We start from the raw sequence: 22894 nt of genomic DNA, 5'->3' as shown, positions 1-22894 counted from the left end.
TTGATTTTTTGATGTGCATCTACAAATTTCTTTGATCTTTGGACCATTGCTCAGAATGGAAAGAAATACACAGACTATGAATTCTGCGAAATTTTGCATGTATGAAACTGATTTTTGCTGGATTTGCAAATGCCTCATTTAAGAGGTTTGGGATGTTTTCCAGCATGGGAATGGTAGATGTCTGAAGCAGAAACTATTTGCAAGTATTTTCCTTTAGTTACATTATTAAGCAGAAGCACATGACAAAAACAAAGAGTATGTGATTATGACATGAAAATCTTTAAAGACTGAAAGTGAATCAAATGAACCTTTGTTGGTTTATATAATGGACTGTGTTTCTTTCTCTGTAAACTTATTAACCTGAAAATTTTCTACTTTTTGTTCTGTCCTTTTGAAGAACATAACCAATGCCAAGAAATTCTGGCAGAGATCGCAAAGGAATTTTGCAGTTCTTTACTTAGAGATGCTTAATATTCTTTTCCACATCAAAGGAAACACTGCTTGTGTTTTGTCAGATATGACCAGTCTGCACAGTGGAGAAATAAGATCTTAATATCGTGCTTGTAACTTGCAGAATTTATTAATAAATGGTAACTGAAAATTATATCTGTTAAGATTCCATGAGAACAGAATGCAATGCTCACCACTGATTTTTTTACTGTTTGTCTGTTAGTGAGTTATTCTGAATTTCAGCCTTTACATTCCACTTACGCCTGTTTAGCAATTTGTATTTTCCGTGTGTGATAGTTTAAAAGACAATGCAGAATAACTTCCATGAACGTTGGTTTGGAATGTGAAGCCTGTGTAGTCTAGCTGTATGTGCTGTCTTTGGGGCTGAATTTCAGTAAATGTGGTTGATCCCATTAAGCAGCTTATTTAAAACACAGGTTGCTATTAATCTGTTTGTAATTATTTGTAATCAAAAGACTCACAAAAATAGTAAAAAATAGATGTTTCTTTTAAATATTTATTTTTAAGTGATGACTAAAGCTATTCCAATATACGAAAGAGAACCTTGCTGAGTTATTCACCACATTGAGGATGCCATATAACCTAGAAATCAGTGTATCAGTTCTTCTAAATGTTTTTCAGAGATCCCAAAAGGTTGTTTCTAACAAACCTAGCTCAGTAGCTTTGCTAACTACACAAAGTTTGCAATTCTGCATACTTGCAGAAAGTTTTTAAGTGTCGTTTTTCTGCAAAAATCAAACTAATGAGCCCAGTATCCATCTGAAATGTGTTTTGGTTGCTGGTCTCAAGGGGCTGAGCTTGCTTTCACCATAATACTTCAAGAAATAAACCCCAAACTGTCATCTTGTGTGTTTTGTGAAATGCCAGAGTTCATTTAACATCTGCAATGATTTGTCAGAAATTCAAAAGGCTTTTGAAGACTTCATGTTTCTTCTACATTATCAGAAAGGATCGAGACATGATGTCTTTAGGGAAAGCCATGGCTAAAGGGAGGCCTTAATGCACAAGAGGCCTTGGTTTCAGAGGTGTGTGTGAAGGAGGAGGCAGCAGCATTTACTTCTGGGTGATTTCTAAAGGATAACTACCAAATCTCATCTTCTTTGTGAGATGGCTACAAATTTCTTACTTAAGTAATTCCACATTTTCCTATTCGGCAGCTGACACATTTCCTAGGTGAAAGGCACCTTCTGTTTGCTGAGAAGAATGGGAATGAGAACTCTGTGAAGTTCTGTAGCCTCTGTACAGAGGCACTGGCAGCCCTGGAGCCTTCAGCACGTGGCAGTGCCATGCTCAGCCCATCCAGTGGTGCCTGGAAGGGTGACCATGCTCTGAGAGCCTCTGTGCTGCCTCTCACACCCTGCACCTCTGGAGGAGTTGGCAATAAATAATTGATAAAAACTCCCAGAGAAGGGTCACTTCTCAGCTCCAGCTTGTTCTTCCCATGCTCTGTTCCTAGCTGACAGCTCAGCACTGGAGTTCACATCCAGAACATCTTGGAATGTTATTGTGGGCTTAAGAGAAAGCAAAACTGGTCTCATAAGAATAATTTCTTGCATTTTTAAAATCTGTTTCTATCTGGTTTTACTTTTGAGAGATGACTTTGCCTCACAGGGTTTTTAAAGATAGGTTTTTGTACTTACGAGCTTGCAAGTCCTTAATTTGAATATGCCATTGAAATGCAAAGGATTCCATTTCTTCAGCCATTTTGGGGTAGTCTGAGGACAAAAGAAATGTATTTTATAAATAAGGTTATTGAGGCTGTAGGGTATGTCTCTGACAAAAGTGGCACTGAACTTGCATCTATTAAGTAGATAAATAGACCGTTACCTTTAGTAATAAGGCTTCATTTTTCTCCCCATAATCTAGAACAATTTGAGAAATTTTCCACTTTACTGGTACAATTGGCTCATGCAAAGTGTGTGCCCTACTTATCAATAAATACAGCATCTCAAGGGGCTGAGAACTCTACAAAATATTCATTTAAAATATTTGGTAAGAGAGGAAAACAGGCCTTTCAGGGCATAAATAACAGATATCCTGATGAAAAAAAGGCTCTGAATTAGAATGTACTGTTGAGTTGGTGTGTCTGCAGCAGGGACAGCTGTGCTTGCTGGGCTGTAAATGCTCCCAGACAGGAACAGCCCTCCTAAGGGCTTTGGAATGAGCAGCTCTGCTAAGGAGAGCTTTGGCTGAGCCTTGAGGGTGGGAATGAATTAACTGCAGGATCTTCTACACATTATAGAGGATGTTTGAGAATTTAATGTATTATGGGAAATGTCTGTGATTTTGTGTGTGGTTTTGTGTGTCTGTATCTTTTTCTCCTGGTTATTTGCACACAAGAGTTTTCCAGGTTGTAAGGGATAGTGGTCACCTAAGTTTTTGATGTTTGCTGTTGCTGATTGCTTAAAGCTTCTGACAATAGTATTTCCTTCCTTGAATCTGTGTTTCCTAGTGCAGTTTCTCTTTTCCCTTTCCATCTCTAGCATGTGGCAAATACTTCATTTTGATTGTGTGGAGAACAAGCAATTTCTTTTCCCTTTCCATCTCTAGCATGTGACAAATACTTCATTTTGATTGTGTGGATCAGGAACGAAGGGTTGTGCACTACAAGTGTGAGGGGTTTTCATCTAGTTGAAGTACATGACTCAAAACTATCAGTAGTCATTTAGGGATGTATTTTGTCCTTTCATGTAGAGAGCTCTTCACAAATTATATTGGAATTTCATACAAATGGTTGTTGAATTAGAATCCAAAGAGGACACAGTAGATGCCTTTTGAAGTGGTGCTCAAATGCAGTGTAATTACATTGGTGCCTTTAGCTCCAAGTTGTTAAGATTCACCAGCATGGAATGTGTTTCCCCAGTCCTGCTATGGTTCAGAGTTTAATGTTGTTGGCTAATGAATCTCATGTGAATCTTTTCTTAGCAATATTTATTCAGCTGCTGTGTTATTAAAAGCAATGTGTAGTAGTGGTTATTAAAATTCATCGTTCCTGCTTTTCCGCTAATTGCATAATACTAATGATGTACATCTTTGCATAATGCAAAAATTTGATATTGCTTGCATCATTGGGTTTCATAAATTATTCTGCATTATGCATCATTTAATATTATTCCTGCTTTCCTCCCAATTATTATAATTTCTTTATATTCAATTTACAGCTGTGGAACAACTATTTTCATTTGGCTGTGGCTTTTATTACCCAAGATTCACTGCAGCTAGAAAACTTTTCCCATGCAAAATACAACAAAATCCAGAACAAGTAAGCAAAAGTATCTACTTGAGCTTATAACTTTATTTTTGTAGTAAAATCATGAGAAAGCTAATTGTAAAAATACTTTTCATATTTCTTTTTGCTAGATATGGAGATATGAGATGTTTAATTGGCTTTGCTATCCGTGACATGTGGTACAAACTTGGTGAGTGGCAAGTGAACTTAACTGCAGCTGAACCTGTCACATATTTCTTGTTTCATTGAAAAATATCTGACATGAGGGGCTTTTGTAAATAGTTCTGCTATTTGAACTTAAAATATGTTGTCACTCCTGTGATTAAGCTTGGAACTGACATGAAAGACAGTTTTGACTACTGCCAGTTTTTTATTTCTAAGAGAACTCACAACCTTCTCTCAGATTCCAAACATGGCTCAAATCAGATTTCAGAAACTTTATTTTGTGGAAATGGAGAACCTGAGAAATTTTCCATGAGTTTTCCTGCTCAGCCTGAACCTGCAGTTCCAGAAATTAGGAGCCTCAGATTTGAAACCTGTTTGGATTGAACTGATATAACAGTTGTGCTACAAGATAATTCTGTGTGGGTTTAGGAACTGAGTTGCCTAGATAGTGGTTTTGTTACTGTTTGCAATGTTGATGCATTGGTTCATTTGATTTATTGGTTGCAATTCTGATGTTAAAAAATGAAAGCAAGTAATGGTTTTCTCCTTCATCAGATAGAATGTTACACCATGAGGCATTCCCATGGGGCTTTCTCCTTCTGATAGAATTTGAGGAGTTCTTTGGTTTATTTATTAGTTTCTACTCTAAATATTTACAAGGAGATATCTAAAGCTGAAAAACTCAAGTATTCACTGAAAATGTCAAGTCAGCTGGTGAATGTGCTATTTGCTGGCACTGAATTCTGGCAGTCACATCTCTCAGCTTTTGGGAAGGAACAGACAGGAGTGACTGAGTTGTAAATCTTTACCAAAATAGATGGTTTAAACACTGCTTTTAATGACTGCATGTCCTAGATGTTTTCCTAAAAATATTTTTTTCCTCGTCATGCATTCAATTTGTGATTTGTTTCAGGCCAGAATAAAATTTGCTTTATTCCGGGGATGGTTGGGCCCATCTTGGAAATGACTCTTATTCCAGAAGTTGAACTACGAAAAGCCACGATCCCAATTTTCTTTGACATGATGCTGTGTGAATATCAGAGGACAGGAGAATTCAAAAAGGTAATTAAAAATACTCTGTATGAAAAGGCATTGAAATGTCATGTGGTTGGTATTTCTAGTAAATGTGTCTCGTGTGGCTTTTCTGCTTACAGAAAATGAAATCCGAAGTATTAAGAACCCAAGGAATGGCTTTGTGCAGCAAGTGTAGGCTCTCCAGAGGGATTTAGTTGGTCTTAAGTAAAACTTTTGTTGCAACGACAGCAATAAGGCACTGGAATAGGGGCCCAGAGAGATTGCAGGATCTTAATCCAAATTTTCAGAATTTTACTGAAAAAGGTTCTGAGCAACAAGACATGACACTGAAGTCAGCCCTTCGGTAAATAGGAGGTAGAATTAAATGACCTTTAGGGATCCTTTATAATCTAGCTTTTTTCCTTATCCCACTTCCTTGTAACAGAGACATTGATAAATCAAGACTTCAGTTTTTAATATGTAGTATCTGATAGAAGTAGCAATGAATAGTTAATTACACAGTACCAGCAACTACCAGGGAACTATAACTTTTCTAAATGTTTGTAGTGAGAAAAAGAACCACTGTGAAGAACTGACATTCCTGAAGTGTTTTCTGCAGTCATTTTGAAAGGGACAAAGAAATTAAAAGTATGAAATATTTTTGATTGATGGAATAGAAACAGGATGGTGTGACAGGGCACTTGGGATTGTAATCTAAATCTCCTGTCATTGCTTGCTCTATCCACCTGGGCAATGAGGATCCATCACTTTCTTCCCTATCTGGTGTCTCCATTCTCATCAAGCTCTTTGAGCATGGACTCCCCTTATCCCATGTTTGCACACTGCTGTTCACACTACATTTTAAATTGGATATTCAGGTTTTGTAGTTGCACAAATAGTTAATTCAGAACAATCTGTGTAAGGGTAGTTTTGTAGTTGCACAAATAGTTAATTCGGAACAATCTGTGTAAGAGTGAGTGACAAACAAAAAAGCATCATTTTAGACATATGTAAATATAAATATCTCGTGTACCCAGCTATGTTTAATACTTTAAATCATTTGGGGCATTTCTGTGTCAACTAAGTGTGGAACAAATGAGCAGATGGAATTTCCATTTTGGTCTGTATTCCACAGTGCAAAGCTTTTGGTTCAAGGCCAAGATTAAAAACCACTTTGTTTCTGTGCATCTGTTCCCTCCATGTCCTGATAGTCCTATATTTGCCTTCTTAAAAATGTTTTCCTGCTCATGGCTTATACCTCATCTCTTGGGAGAGACACACAGATCTGTACAGACCAGAAATCCTGAAAACTCATCAGTCATACTGCCTGATTAACAGGAACAGCAGCTTAGGAGCCTGGAAGATGCCAGACACTTCACTGACCCTTAAAGCACTTCTCATGCCAATATGAATAAGTTTCAGGTGGCATTTTACAGTGCCAAGGAACAAGGATATTTGTTTTATTGAAGCTTAAGAATAAGAGGTAGTTTTTATCAGATGGCACAAAAACTATTTCATAATTGGGCAGTTGAGTCTCATTGGATTCTGATGTTCTGCTTTAGAAACTGAGATCATTTACTGGTGAAGAACTGTAGGGTTTATCCCCTCCTATCCTATGGATGAGGTAATTAAGATAAATAAACTTGCCTCTCTAAGTTTGCCCATTCTGGTAAGTTTTTTAAAATATACATTTTAAAGGAAAGGCACATTCAGTTTTATGGTTTAAAATCATTACCATCTTAAATTAAAAGGGGAAATAATATGAATGGATAATTATTGGCTGCACAAAGTCATAAACTTTAGCTTTAGCTAGTGGACAATTTTGACATACAAACTGACATTTAGTGGTATAAAGGATATTTTCTTGGATCTTTAATATAAAATTTTGAAAAGGATAACATGTTATTTCAGGAGTGTCTGGAGCACTCAGGAGCTCAGAGTGACATTCAGTCAACACAGAATTTTGTGAAGCTTTAACAATAAATAATTTATTTCTAATTGAATCTTCTCTAATGAGAGAGAGGGAAATGGCACAAACAGAAACATCTTTACAAGCTGAGCCTGTACCAGCTCTGGAACCAGAGCTTGTCTGGTACTTCCCACATGGTTTAATGACTTTACCAAAGAGCCTGTTGCCCCTGACGTGCTGTGGTGCTGTGCTGGCAGCACCTGCTTCCTTCTGGGAGACACATGGGTTATCTTGAGGCTCCCTCAAGGGGCTGTGTCCTGCTTTGTGCATACAATACGAGGGCAGTAAGGATATGAAGTTATTTAAATTTACCAAGCAGGAGTTTTATTTTATTTAGCTGTTTCTGGGAAATCATCTGATCCCAGAGAAAGCAAAATTCCACCTGTGGTAATCTCAAGAGTGACATGCTATGCATATATATAACGGGTTGGAATCTGTATGTAGGTGTATGACACAGTAAGATATTCTCTTGCAATTTCTTCTTCTACTTTGCACATGTAACTTCCATTCACCCAGAGCAGTGTTATATAAGCTTGTAATTTTCACTTTAATTGAAGATGTAGGGAGGGAGCCATTAATATCTACTAATTTTAGCCATCAAGGCTCTGTCTATCATGAGCTCGGAGAGCTAGGAATCTTGGAAAAGCAGTTTATCCAACTTACTTTCCGTGTCTGTGGATAAAATTAGTCTTGCAAATATATGCTTTTTTCCTTCCAATAGAAAGGGAAGCTCATTGCTGATGTGTTGGACACATGCTGTTAAAGTCCCATCCCTCAAATGCTGATAACCCACCTTCCCTTGAAAGATCAGGCTGTGCATTTTAGGAAGAATTCCTAAAGCAAGACACATCATTAGGCAACTTTGTACTGTTTGTTCTAACTGTAATCTGAGTCTAAGAGATAGAAAAGACTTGCTTAAAAAAATGGAGAAAGAAAAAAACAAACCAAACTTGAAAAAAAAGTCAAAATCAAAAAATATCTCTTTGCAGAGTAAATGAAAATATCATTGAAACAAACATGGATTTGAGTTGCATTATAGATTTAACTTGGCTTAGGAAAGATTAATTCATCTGTGTTATATTTTCGCTCATATAGGTCGTTCTGTTTGTGTTTGGTATTTTCAGTTTAGGATCTCTCATGGGTTCTGCCAATTGCTGGAGCCATCTGGGGAGGTTTTCTGTGTTTGCTTTCCTTCCTGACTGCTGTGGGACTGTGTCAGAAAACAGTGCTGTCTGATGGCATATTCTGGGTCTCACAGACCTGTTGTTAGAAGACAGATGTTGATTCTTAGTAAGCAGTGCCGTGTCATTCTGAGCTAACAGTTCTAACAGGTTACTGAATGAGTGACTGTGTTCTCAGCAAGCTCCCCTGGCACGTGCGGGTGATCATTGCTGTCAATAGCGATATTTCTTGCTCTCAGTTCTTGAAATTTTGTTATGCAGAAGGATTTCAGAAGGATGTGAGATCATCCCAGCAGCAGAAACCATGTTTGTATGGCCTGGTACTTCAGACAGCTCCATAGAGAAACATGGACATGCTCTTTAGTCTGGTATTGAGGTGTGTTCAGAGGTGTTCTTTGGATCTGTTAGACAGATCAGCAGGTGGTTTCAAAGCTAAATTGATGCCAGTGACAATTAGGCACACTTTGTTTAAGTTAGAGGAGAAATGCTCTTTTCAGGCCTTAATTTTGGCACAGAAACATTGAAATTTTATCCTATATTTCTGCCAGCTTTTTATTTGTTTAGATCTAAGCAACTGATATTTTGCAGCCTGTTGAGAAACTGCAGGAAAGATGCTTAGGAAGAGGTTTTCTGTTCAGATCCAGCAATGTGAAATTATTGCCTCTTCGAGGAGTAATCAATTCTCTACCTGCTGAATAAGTACTAGGAGGGATTTGAGAGGTGGATGATTTTTAACTGGTGCTTGACTTGCACTGTATTCACAGATTTCTGTCTTACTGCAGTAAGTCCACAGACTTCAGCAATAGAAAATGGCTAGATTAGATGTTTTTGCTGAATGTTTCCTTATCCTGAAACTGCCATTCACCTGTGTTCCCCATGTTACCAATACAGATATATACACTAATACACATACTGCTTGCACATAGAAATTGATTCAGAGCCTTTGAAATGTCTTGTAAGGTCTGGACCAGGAAGAGTAACTTTATTTTTCCTGCTATGATAGTTCTTTATTCTCTAGTATTGATAAAATATGTACTACTGGCAATCCTTAACTTTTTATTTGTAATTAGAATAAAAATTCATATCAGACATCAAAACCTGCAAGTAACAGGACCAAGAGCTGAAAAACAAACCAAAATTCTTTTTGGCCTCTACAGAAAAAACTCTCTTATTTGACACTCCTATAAATATAATTAAGAAATAGTACTAATATAGTACTCCTTTCCTTGTACTCAAATCAGAGAAGGGTCTTGCTGTTTCTGCTGAACAGTTTATACTTTTCTCTGAGAACATTTTGGGAAGTGGTTCTTCAATGGAGACTGAGATATGAAGTGATGAAGACTCTTGAAAAGCACTGTAGAGTTAAATGTCCCACATTTACTGCTGACTTCTGCTGAAATGCTGGATGGTTACGTGCTGCTTGGTGCTGCTGGATTTAGGCCTCTGCTGCTGTCTGTTTGTCATATGCATATACTCTAAGGTCTGCAAATTCACACTCAGCTGTGACCTTTTATATGTAGGCATCTCACCTAGGCCTCTGCTGCTGTCTGTTTGTCATGTGCATATACTCTAAGGTCTGCAATTTCACACTCAGCTGTGACCTTTTATGTGTAGGCATCTCACGAGTAATAAATAGAAACATATTTTCTCAATTTTCCCCTTCATCGAAGCTGTGGAATATTTTACCTGTTGGTTGTCAATATCTCTGTTCTAGAGCTATTCATGTTACCATGTGCATTGCTTTCCTGCTCAGTCATCCTAAGCTATGCTGTACCTGGTGCTGGGCTGGAGAAGTCACCTGTCTGTAGCTTGTTATGGCATGTACACAACTTGTATCCAAGTTCCTGTGTGTCACATTGACCCCCTGGAAGTGTTTAGCTATCTCCCTTTGAAGCTTCCCTGCCTGGTGCTGCATTATAATCATATGAACAATTTTGTTTACACACATTGATGCCGTGGTTTTGGTTTTGTTGTTTTGACTTGGTTTGAGGAATATGAAGTGGTGGAAATTGCTCCTTGCTCCTGTCCTGTCTGCAGAACAGGAGTGTGCCTGTACTGCCTGCTTCTCTGCATTGAGGCTTTTACTCTTTGTGAGGAGTACAGAAATTTGGCTGCTCAAGACATTGTTTCAAAGCTCCTTGAAACAAGCAACAGCCACTTCAGTGTTCTGTCTAAAGATTGGTTTCCAGGATCAGGATGGCCAGTAGATCTGGGCTGGATGCTGGAGAAAAATGGGGAATGTTTGGCCTTTGTTCTTGAGAAATGCTGAGTAATGTTTCTAGGTGGAGAGTTTGAATCGTGACCTACTTGCAGGAACTACGTATAGTAACATACTTTAGTTAGAATGTCATGTTCTTTACAACTGAAGGAATTGTCCCTTTCGAAGCACATCTAAAGAGCTGTGTGACCTGCTCAGTGTTCTAAGGGGAAGGACTGTTTTCCTCTATGTAGCTCTGGGATGAACATTTTGGTGAGGATATACTTGAGTAAGGTAAAATATCTTGCATCGCAGCTATCTGAAAGTACCACATATAAAATACTGCAGTAATTCTTTTGGCTGTGAAAGGTTTCCGGTTCTCTGATGGGATGATCTGGATCCCAGTCTGCCAAAGCTTTCAATTAGACAGAAATTCTCCAGGGAGAAACAGAATTATTCATGTAGGACAAATGTGTCAAATTTTGTATGAAAGAAAAACGTGAAAAGTTGCTGTGTTAGCACAGTAATGAAGTCTGTCATTTTTACAGTGCTTTTAATAATTAGATAATTAGATGTAAAGCAACAGAGCTTTATTTCACTGTAGGTCTCCACTAATGCCTTCTCTGTGCCTCTTGGTGTGTTAATGTCTTGTCAAGAGCCTTGGGGTAGATCTTTCCCATGTCTTCTGAAGATGGTAGGGTTAATTGGATGGGAACAAAGAATGGCTGTAGCTGCACAAGGACTCTGAGGTTGCTGTCTCACACTGCCTCTCAGAGAATGCTCACATGCAAGGCAAGTTTAGGGAAAGTGCATGTCCAGGCTTTCAGCTGTGCTAAAAGCCCAGACTAGAACATACCCAAGCATTTAACGCTTGGGAATATGTTGCATAACCATATAAGGTACATTTTTTATGCCATGTGGAAATGTGTTTGACCTCTGGATATCTGCTCAGTGTTTTGATTTCTTCCTTTTTTTCTTAGTTTGAAAATGAAATCATTTTGAAGTTGGATCATGAGGTGGAAGGAGGACGAGGGGATGAACACTACATGCAGTTGTTTGAGTCCATGTAAGTAGTGCATAAGAATAAATGCCTTCAGGATATATTTTTGTTTTACTGTTCCCACTTGTCAAGTTGGTAACCTCACTTGAAATAGAATCTTAGCAACTTTTTTCATGAAAGGACTAGAAATAGCATTCTGCTTCAGCATACCTGGTTTGACTTGTAGTTTTACTCATTGAAATGATTTTCCTGGTTGCTTTTCATTATTTTGTTCTTCAACTAAGTCATGAAGAAATTATATCTCACCTGCATTTCTATATACAAGTTTCAAGCATAATCAGATATTATCCCCACTATTTAGTCTTTCCCCATTTTTCTTTATAACCTTTCTTGGTTTTATTTACACTAATAACAAGAAGGCATTTTAAAGTGGTTTACTTGTTTTTCTCAATGTCTAGATTGGGCTCCAAGAATCTGAATTTACATAAGTTGACTATCCTGGAATGGGAATATTGCAAAGTGCTACGGTCCAGTCAAAGTAGTTCTGTATTACTGATAATCCCAAAGCCTTAGACTATACAATATAGCATCTCCTTCTCTTCTTGAATGCTCACATTCATTTTTACTCTCAGACTGAATAGCTGTGTTTTCACTTGTGGCTGGTTGGGTGTGTGATGTATTGGGCAGTGCTGGTGTCCTTGTGCCTCCGTCTGAGAGTTTGTCCTTAGCTTTGTGCCTTAGACTGTAGCAGTGAGCAAGTACATCACTCGTCATACACTTTCTCAAGCACTGATGATCTAACAGTTAAGTACAAAAGTGCTGTAGCACTTTGGCTACCTGACAAAATCAATAGAGGCTTTGCAATGTTTTGTGTGTGTTTTACTCCCTCAGAGTCTGCTGCCCTGTGAGTGTTGTATTTCTCTGCAGGGGTAACAGTCACATCCCTCACCAGATGAACCATAAAAGCTTTGGGTACACCACAATGGAAAAATAGTTCACTTTCAGTGCAAGCACTGAATTGTATAATCAAATAATAATAATGTATGTGTTATATCTTACATAACTAGTATGTATATATGTTCTAATTAAATAGTAAAATTCAATAGAAACTTCATTTAAATCAAACATAATTTAAATGTTTGCCATTGTAATTTAATTTATGTCCTGTGAAGAGACAGATAAAATATAATAAGGCAGACTTGAAAAACATGGAAGTACTGACACGTTTTAGGCAGTATAAAATTATTAATTGAAATTGACACATGAGCATGGACAGATGAAGTTTTTGATATATCCTCTTCACTTCCTAACATGCAATAAGTGTATTAACTGAGAGCTAGAAACTAATTTTTGGCTTCTGAATGTTTCCTGTTTGGCTTCAATCCTTTGGATAGCCCAGAGGTATCAGACTGGCTCTTGGTGTGACCCAGACCAGGTCTGCAAGTACCCAGATTAAGATAATCACACTGCTGCACAGCCTAAGCCATTGCTGCAGCTCAGCACCTCTGACACTGAGGACTCAGCTGACACACTGGGCATTTATTGCAGTGCTAAACATTCCATAAGTGTTTTTTTCCAAATACCCATGCTAAATCTTCCTTGCTTCAGTTTAAGCCAATTATTTCTTGTTTTACCCACGGGGGACATAAAGAATCATTTATTCTGTTTCTTTTTGCAGCAGCTTTTAACAAATTTGAAAGTTGCTGTCAAGTTTCTTTTGGTCTTCTCCTTGGGGTAAACAACCCCAGTATTTCAGTTTATCATATGGAATGTTTTCTGGATGTTCCTACAATGTCTCCATCTATTTGATATACTACATTGCCTTAAAGCTGGAGAGAGTATTCAAACTGAGACTTTGTCAATGCAAAGAGCAAAGTTTCCTTCAGATCTTGTGTATGACAGTCTATGAAGTTTACCCATTCTGAGCTGCAGTTTACTCTTGCATTCAGATATTTTTCTAGAGAACTGGCACTATCTGGTTAAACCTCATCTCTCAGCAGTGCAGTCCAATAGTGTCATCAAACATACTACAGCACATTTGCTCCCCCTGCCTTCCCAAGAGCCCTTCTTGCTTTGATACAGCTATTTTTTACCCCTTGGTACTGTCCCACTTTCTACAAGGCTTCAAGTTCAAGGTTTTTACATTCTTAGAGATGTCACTTCATCTTATCTCCAGATAACATTTCTTGTTCCATCCTTGAAATTGTTAGTGACACCTGTAGAGGTACAGTTGAAGCAGAGTTGGTGACCTCCCTGTGGTAGGATCCTGTGCTCTTCTCTTGGTTGGTTTGGTTTAAATCTTCCTATCTTCACACCTTTCAATGCAGGGATTTCAAGCCTCTCTCCCCAACTCCCTGTTCCAACTGGATGGAGACCCAGTGAAACTGGGCCCCACAATTATTCATTTGGACATATTTTCATCAACTCATTTCCTATAACTGTCTGTATTCCTGTGCAATTCCAGGTGCCACCTGAATGCAGAGATTTAGCAGCAATCTGGTGTGTTGATGCTCACCTCTGCACCCAACACCTACCCACACTGGTGGGTGCTGGGAACTTGCCAATGCCCAATGAACCAAACAGGTTCAGCGGAAGTTTAATTAAGCACTGTCTTGTGTTTGTTCCTACTCCTAAATGTTAGTGTGCCCTGTGGTGGGGTTATAATCTGCACTAGTGAGTGCTGTCCCAGACAGCACTGAGGGGGATCTGGGATAACATGGGACAGAGCAGAGGCTGTTCTCCATAGGCAGAGTAGCCAAGGCTGCCCAGTTTGGGGAAATGCAGGAGAATGCAGCTATGTGAATACAAGTTGTGCCACTTGTCCTCAGGCTCAGATAATGAATTTTGGCACGTTTCAGTTATTAATATAGGCACAACAGAGAATAGCATTTGGCAGCTTTCCAATTCCCCATCATTACAGTGGCCTATGTTATGCAGTTTTCTTGAGCTTTATTGAAAATATTTTTTATTTTAAATCTTCTTTTTTTTTTTTCAAGCTCTGTTTAAAAATTCTCTTCTGCTCCCTCCCTGGGTGGGGGGAAATCTGCTGAAGTTTTATGGTCCTTTTTATTGGGATTATTGTATAAAGCTGAGCAATAAACTTTTTTAATCTTCCCCTCTCCTGTTCTTTTTGTAGTTATCCTTTATGTGTACTCCAGTTCATCTTTCTTTAGTGACTGGAGTTATGTACTATATCCTGGGTGAGACCTAGCAATAGCTAGTGGTTTATGTCAATGTTTTTCTACTTGTATTGGAAAGAAATGTGATGTCTTGGTGACTTGTGTTCATTGTGCAATCAGGTAATGTTCATAGGTCTGCCTTGTTTGCTGTCAATCCAAAGGAACCTAGGGCAAAAATCCATAATAGTCACTTGAATGGTGACTGTACTTTCCTTTGTTAGTGCCTATGCTGTTTCTGATACTTATGTCCATAAAATAACATCATTTTGTCCTGTATAATAGTCAAGGCTCCTGTGTGGTTCTGAGGATTTCTTGCTTTCTTTTCCACAAATATCATTTAGTGTTCTCCAGCCTCTTCTGTCGGTCGTCAGCTCTTCAACCCCTATAGCACTGACCTTCCATTTGCAGTGTATTTAGCATTATAAGCTCTGTTTCAGTTAGCTATTGAAATATTGCAGTTCAGACTAGTCAGACAACAGAAATTCAAGTGTTCTGGTTTTATCTGTTAACCTCTGTCTGTCACACCTTGTAAAATATAAATATTCTTTCAGACATCCATGTACACACACTCTGTCTCAGCAAAATCACTTGGCTGGAGCTGTACCATACAAGGAATAAACTTTAGGTGCTGTTTTTACTTTGCTTGAGTTGTAACTTTGAGCCTGATACTCTGCAGAAGTTCCATTCTAGGCCAGAGCTTCAAGGATTTCTTTGCAATTGAAGCTAACCTGATTCTGTACTTTCTGAAGAAGGTTTAGATAATTATGAGGAGTCAAAACATTATTTTTGCAATTAATGAAATCAATATTTTATAATGAAGTTTTTACAAAATAATGTACTTAAAAGATTAATAATAGCAACTTTTTTTTTTTTTTTTACCTGGATGTCTTGAAAACAATATGTAGAGCACAATTGATAACTGGGCACTGAGAGGTCAGAACCTTCCCATGTACCAATACAAAGCACAGCACTAGGAGTGCTGACTTGGGGAAAATTAACTGTGTCTCTGCCAGACCTAATCCAGGCATCTATAAATATACCTGTGAAATATATGGATATATGTGTAGAAATAAAGGTACAATGGAAAACCAGACTGTTGGGTAGAGGATACAAGCTCTAATGCAAAGAAAGAGAATAATCCTTAATGCTGGTAATCACTTCATGGTGTTTCAACAGCTAAGCTTTGAAAACAAAGCTCTGATAGTAACGTGAAATATCTACTCCTAAATCACTTCAGCATTTTATAGAAACAGCACATGCTAATGTTTTGTGAATGTAAATTGAATCTAATGATGCCAATGTACAAAACTCACTTTCCTCTGTTTTTATCAAGAGCTCAAGCTGCTCTTTTCAATCTGCAGCAAGTTGATTGTTCAGTTTTGCTTATTTCTCAAGGGCAAATTCCTCTGATGAAGTCTGGTTAGTGAATGTATTTTTTTGACTTAAAATTGTCATTTTTGTTAATTTGAACTTTCTACTCCCCCATAACTATAAAGGCAAGGAAATAATTGTTGCATTTTATGTTGTGAGATACTGAGGAAAGAAAAATGCAGTGTTTATTGCATTAGTGTGGCATTCCAGAGACTCAAGTTTGTGATAGCACAGATGTAGGTTGCTCTGTCCTGAAACTGTGTGTCTACCTTTGAATTCCAAATAATTTTCAGACAGGAAAAGTAAGTGTTTCTTTTCTTTCATTTGATTTATATGCCATCTGTCTTCTGGATGTCTAAATTACTGACCCACAAAGGGAATTTCTCATGCATTCTGCAGTTGGTTTAGCCCTAATTCAGTATTTGCCTTCAGGTCCAAACAGTTTTCAGCTGAAGGACCACTAATTTTCACAGATTTGTACTGACATTTTGGTGTGTTTTTTTGCAGCCTTACAGAGTGTGCCAATCAATACCCTGGCATTTTCACCTTGGTGAACAGGTTTGTCAGCCTGGTTAAAGGCCTCCTGGAGAAGCTGCTGGATTACCGCACGGTGATGAACGATGAGAGCAAGGACAATCGCATGAGCTGCACCGTGAACCTGCTGGTAGGTTCTCGTGTGATTCTTGTGTGAGGAGAGCATTAGAATCCATTCACTGAAAATGAAGGCAAATCTTGCTGGGGACAAGAGTGGGTGACAAGGCTCAGTAGTGTTTTAAACTCTGAAGCAAGAGATTTTTATATCTATTTGCATGGATATATCCAGAAGCCTGAAAGCAACATCCACTCACTTGTATATTCTATCCACTTGGATTCTATGGATAGATAAGGAAGTTTACTGCTCACATACCTATACCATGTGATAGACTTAATGTAGCAATGGGCTTTTGCCAGAGTCAAGTTGTGCATGAGGAACTAACCCACTTGCTGCTTTAGCAGCTCAACAGTTACAGTTTCTAAATGTGGGGAAAAACCTGCAAGGTACACTTGCAATAAGGTGCCAAGATATGAGTCTCTCATCTGGTCTTAGGCCACCCTGTAATTTTTCTATCCCTGTTTTGTAATGAGGGTATCACATACAGAGATTCCTCCACCAGGTAATTCCTCAAAACTGAAGAGGAACTTCTATCAGCTTTAAAGTATTGCACTCACATACTCTCTGTACCATTGTTCTGGCTATCAAATATAGCCAGAGCATGTACTTTATTATGTTAATGCATTTAGAAAACTATATTTTCCTCTTCTTCAATAGAAAAAGACTCAGTAATGATTTAATTAATTGACTAGGAGAAGTATATGTATGTATGTATAATCACTCATATATATATATATATAACTAATTGAAATATTATTTGAAGTAGCAGTTCCAGGTTTCAACTTCTGTTAGTCTGTAAATAATCTATTTCCCATGCTGTGTAACTAGCAAGAAAAGCAAAACCTCAGCATGTATATATACATGTATATATCTTGTGTTTTATGAAAAGACATTAGGAGATAATTTTTAAATGTTTGTGTCCCTAGAATTTCTACAAGGACATTAACCGTGAAGAGATGTACATCAGGTATGGCAGGGGGGGTGTGGGTGGTCTTTTTGGTAATAATGTCTTGTGAATTCTGGTATTATCATTGTACTTGGATTTCTCTACTTCATGTTGGTTTACCATTCAGTGACTCTGTGGGAGCCCTGTCCTCATCTGTATTCTTACCATGTTGTTTGCTTAGCCTTCAGCAATTTGGAATCTGTGATATGTATTCAGCAGCAGCATTTCTTCCCACAAGAATTAACTTTTAGTTGATCAAATCAACATTCTTTTTTTTCTTATTGTTGTTGCTTTGTTTTTTGTTTAAAAGTAAGAAAATGCAGCTAGATTTGAGGTTTGAGGGAGAGTGTATCATACATTTAGAATGGCAGAGAAACATTCTAGTTTTGTAGAATGGCTTAGTCTGCCAAGTCTCAATATGCAACCACCCACAGCAGGGTTACTGGTGAGGCATTTTCTGTAAGAGCTATAGCTCCACTGGCAAATTCCTTCAGCTATGACATAGCATCTTACCATCTCCAAGTGCTTTGCATACAAGCTGCAGCAGATCTGCTTCAAATTTCCTGCCTCTTCTCTCTTTCATAAAATGTGTGGAACAAAGCCCAGAGTCCCAGCTCTGAGCTCTGAGCTCTGAGGGTGATTCAGGGCTAAACCTGGAGCTGTCAGAGGAATGTCTGGGGAAAACAGCATTCCCTCTGCAGGAACTGCTGAGGGGACACATCTTCTGTTAGGTTGACAGCTGGGGATGGGATTGCCTTGAACTGCTCCAGCAGGTGTCACAGCTCCTGTGTCTTGAAGCTCCTGTTGTGTGTAAGAGGATGGGATGGACTTTAGGAGATGCAGCTGGAGTCCCATGATGGACAGTGGTTGTGCTGGCAGGAGCAATGCTGCCTTAGGGATCAAGGAGAACAGTGGGAACATTTAACTTAGAACAACTCTTCTGCCCTAACAACTTCCAAGTTCTACAGGCACTTGGTGTGTCTTTCCAGGCTGGTATTTTACATTTTCTCCTTTACCCTGTGTTCCCTGTTGTGCTTGCATCTACATACATAAATGTGTACCTGCACATGAGAAGTGCTATGGGGAAAAGAAACTGCCTTGAGTAACAGTCCAGGAATAATGGACTCAGAGGTCTGAATTAGACCTTGAGTCTAGTAGTTCTTCCTCTTCAAGGTGGAGCTGTCAGCAGTTCACAGAAGGAGAGTGGTTCTTCCTCCTCCTTTTTTGCACGAAGTTTCGGTATACAAAAAGAACACAAGAAAGTCTGAACAAATGCACAGAGCTTTACCCCCCTCAGAGTGTCCTTGAAGACTCTTTGGGGAGTGACTGCATGACATCTATGGAGTTTCTTTTTATCTGGAACTTTTTTGATACTCAGTATTCCAGTCATGTCAATATCTAGTCTAATCCTTGCTCTCTCCTCTATCAGGTATTTGTATAAACTGCGAGATCTTCATTTAGATTGTGAGAATTACACAGAAGCAGCATATACCCTTCTGCTCCATACGTGGCTCTTGAAGGTTAGATTTTCTAAACTCAATATGTAATTAAGCTTTTGCAATTTTCAAGTTTATATATTACAGTGACTGTCTTAATCTCTGATTTACTGCATATTAGTTATTTTCCATAGGGATGTTCAAGTTTCTAGTTACAAATACTGCAGTAGGTCATACAGAATTAACATTAACTGTTGAAATTGTATTTTCAATAGGTAAGTAAAAGCCATATATTGCTTAAACTAAATATTGTAGCAAAAATAGTTTTCCTTTATAATGAGAACATTGTGTGCAAATGTGGTTTTCATTTTGCTAATTTCTTACTATCTTGAACATAACATTTATTAAACAGCTTTTTTCCAGCTATCACAGGGGGACATCTAAATAATATGGATCACACGACCAAATTATGTTTGCTTTCTTTTGTACATGATATTTATTTTTCACTGCAACTAATGTCTGTTCTCTTTGTAACTGACATTATCAATAGAAATAGTAAGATACATTTTCATTTCAGGGGAACATTCAAAATTTAAATGTTCTTCAGCAAAAATCTGAGATTTCTTAGGGAATTTATTTTAGAGCAGAACCATATAAATTTGGGTTTCCACAGTGCAATTTTGCTTAATTTTGATTTTTCTAATCATACAAATCCATTCAGTGTTTTCTGTGTATTGCTATAGACTAAGATAATAGTACATGAAATATTTTAATACAAAAAATCATAACCAAGTTAGTCAAGATGATACCACTGAAATAGAATGAACTAATTTTCTCACATAGATCTTTATGTAAAATCTTTGGGTGGGGGCAGGAAATAAAACAGGTTTTTACAATGTCTTGTCACATGAAACACAGCACATGTCTGAAGAGGTAGTGAATGCATTCCCTGTGCCATTCCCAGTTGCTTTGTGGATGGGTAAAAATGACTTGGGAAGAAAACACTTAGAGGAGTCCAGGGAACCAGACCTTGAGGATGGGGGACTTGGGTGTGAACCCTTGAACTCCAAAATTTTATAGTTTTTGGTGTGTTCTTGTTCTCAGTGGTCAGATGAGCAGTGTGTGCCCCAAGTCATGTCAACAGAGTTCCAGTGCTCACAGACCTATCGACACTTGAAAGAGAATTTATATGAGAAGATCATAGAATACTTTGATAAAGGAAAGGTAAGTCTGTAGAGTTCTTCTCCTGCCAAATCTCTTTTCCCTGTGCTGCTCTGTGTAGTAGTGTTTAACGAATCTGCTCTGTATAAAGGGTTTGTGTAGGAAAGCTGCTTTGAAATGTGGGTCAAGTTAAAATTGTGTCCTGAAGGCTTATTCCCAGAGTATATATGTTCCACAGGAACATGTTCTTTTAACAACCACAGTCACAAAGAAAGAGGACTAAGATTTATATTCACTGTCACAAGCATCTATGCCAGGCACTAATAAAATATAAAACCCCCCATTGAATATACTTCCTTTTACTAGGAAAAGAATATGGACTACAGAGATTCCATTTCTGAACCTTATCTCCAAAACAAAGAGACAGTTCAAAATGGACATATTTGTTTCAGAGAAGACTGAGATGTGCATCCCAAACTGAAAATGCAGTAGTCGACTCTCTCAGTTCTGTTCAATTTAAAAAAATAAAAAAGCCAACCAAAAAGGCCTGTTAATAAAATTACCTGTCAGTACAATGACAGTAGAGCTGAGATTTTTGGGAATAAAGCAAAGAACTAGAAAGCAGGGGAAAATTGTGCACTGCTGGATAATTAATCTCGTGACCCAATAAGACCTTTAAGTCATTATATCTTGTTCAGCTGCAGCCAAAGGTATGAAGGGGGAAGGCAATTCATTACTGCTTCTTGCAAAATAAAGGCATAGCTCCCTCACAAAAATCCTTCCTGTAATTCAGAAGGTAGAAAGTTTTTGGTACTTCACCTTCAACTTCTCTGTTTTTTTTTTGTTGGCATCTGAAATAACTACACTGTAGCAGTGCCCACCCACTGTAGCAGGATAACCAAATCATGATTTCTGCTCTACCTAGCATCCCTAGCATTCAGGCTCTCCTCAAAGACTTCTGAGGAGGTTTGCAGCAGCTGAGCCCAGCTGCCAGGTTCAGAACTACCTTGCCTATATATTCAATGGCATCATGTGAAAATGATCCTAATATGTGACTGCCAATGTCCTTAGATCAGCAGAGAGAAGTGCTCAGAAACCCCTTTCTGTCCTTGACTCTGTGTTGTGGTTTAACCCCAGCAGCAGCCAAGAACCACACAGCCTCTCACTCACTCCCCCACCAACGGGATGGGGGAAAGAATCAGAAGGGTAAAAGCTACAAAAACTCATGGGTTGAGATAAAGACAGTTTAATAGAGAAAGCAAAAGCTGCACACACAAGCAAAGCAAAACAAGGAATTAATTCACTGCTTCCCATGGGCAGGAGGTGTTCAGCATCTCCAGGAGTGCAGGGACCATCAAACGTAATGGATCTTGGGAAGACAAACACCATCACTCCAGATGTCCCCCCTTCCTCCTTCTTCCTCCCACCTTATATACTGAGCATGATGTCATATGGTGTGGAATATCCCTTTGATCAGTTTGGGTCACCTGTCCCAGCTGTGTCTCCTCCCAGTCTCCCATGCATCCCCAACTTCCTTGCCAGTGTGGCAGTATGGAAAGCAGCAAAGGCCTTGACTCTGTGTGAGCTCTGCTCAGCAATAACAAAAACATCTCTGCATTATCAACTCTGTGTTCTGCACAAAACCCAAACATAGCCTCATATTAGCCTCTATGAAGAAAGTTAACTCTACTTCAGCTCAAACCAGCACACTGAACAGAGGAGAAGACTGACAGAATCTGAGAAATGCCCTCAAGAGAGGGAGACTGTCCCTGCTTTAAGAACACTTCTGTGCTTCTTACACAAAGTACCTACAGCAGATGAGAAAAGCTGTCCTGGTGTTCCCAGTGCAGCTCTGCAGTTCCTCACAGTCACTGTCAGGGGCAGCTGTGAAACTGTGTGGGAAGAAACAAGTTACTACTCTGGGCAAGTGGCAATTTAGAAACGTAGTTGTTCAGCTGACTAGGAGAGCTGTGGTGTGCAAGGCTGTTCTGGATGCTGCAGGATGTTTTGTACAGTGGTGTGGTTGTTTTAAGGACAGGCAGGTGTCAGTCCCCTCATACACTCAGCTCTGCTTGGGCTATGCTCTGAATGTTATCACCTCAGTGATTTACTCTTTTCTTCTAATGTATCTAAAGGTTAGGTGATTTTTTTTAAAAAATCTCATTCTAAGAATAAAGTAGGTTTACTTATTCCTTCCTGTAATGAATCATAAAACACTTTTATTTTTTACATTAATCTGCTTTCCTAAAGTTTATTATTGCTTTGAGTGTTCCACTCTAAATGCATAGTTAATAAATGACTGCACTTTCAAGATAGCATAATCAATAAAACTGTAGTTAAACTGTGATGCATTAAAAACTTGTTTGTTCATACTGGATTTCCTTTTTGACTGTGTGATTGCATTGCAGATGTGGGAAGAGGCCATAGCTTTATGCAAAGAACTTGCAGAGCAATATGAAAAGGAAGTTTTTGACTATGAACTTCTAAGTCAAAACCTGGTAAGATTATATGCAGATCTTCAAATTATTGCAGCCACAGAAATTAGCACTTTTCAGCTATCAGATGACAGAGCTGCTTATAAGCTTGTTGTCTACAAGGGATTTTTAATTCTTTTGTCGAAGAGTTGCTGTTTCACTGTCACAATCCAGTGGTACAGTAGAGATTCATAAAGAACTGTTGGTTAAAGTTGCATGGACATCTGTTTGTTGAGGTATTTTGAAATTTCTGTAGGTTAAATAAACATGGGGCCATTTAAAGGCCATGTTTAAATGAAATATAACAGGAGTTTGAGGCCTCTGTACTGCTTTAGGGTAAAAAAAGCACCAGGAAAAATTTTTCTCCCTGAGATTTTTCTGTAAATTTTAGGAACTCAAATCTTGACAAGCCTGAAGAGTTCTACACTAATCAGGACTGTGCAAGTATT

At 38.4% G+C, this 22894-nt stretch overlaps 1 protein-coding gene across 1 annotated transcript in view; it reads left to right on the top strand.

Annotated features, from left to right (window-relative positions):
• The window catches only part of LOC103807035 (dedicator of cytokinesis protein 2-like), a gene marked incomplete at its 3' end in the record, with an annotated part of 60917 nt that overhangs the window by 22923 nt on the left and 15100 nt on the right, over window positions 1-22894 (top strand). Inside the window, exons 5-13 of the mRNA XM_009079753.1 lie at window positions 3633-3733; window positions 3832-3890; window positions 4779-4927; window positions 11207-11292; window positions 16284-16440; window positions 17355-17395; window positions 18804-18894; window positions 19915-20034; window positions 22380-22469. Of these exons, the coding sequence (XP_009078001.1) occupies window positions 3633-3733; window positions 3832-3890; window positions 4779-4927; window positions 11207-11292; window positions 16284-16440; window positions 17355-17395; window positions 18804-18894; window positions 19915-20034; window positions 22380-22469 (894 nt within the window). The remainder of the gene's footprint in view (window positions 1-3632; window positions 3734-3831; window positions 3891-4778; window positions 4928-11206; window positions 11293-16283; window positions 16441-17354; window positions 17396-18803; window positions 18895-19914; window positions 20035-22379; window positions 22470-22894) is intronic.

Source organism: Acanthisitta chloris, unplaced genomic scaffold, assembly GCF_000695815.1.
Source record: "Acanthisitta chloris isolate BGI_N310 unplaced genomic scaffold, ASM69581v1 scaffold11278, whole genome shotgun sequence".
NCBI lineage: Eukaryota > Metazoa > Chordata > Aves > Passeriformes > Acanthisittidae > Acanthisitta > Acanthisitta chloris.
Note: the sequence above shows the minus strand (reverse complement) of the source record. Positions and strands in the feature narration are given on the sequence as shown.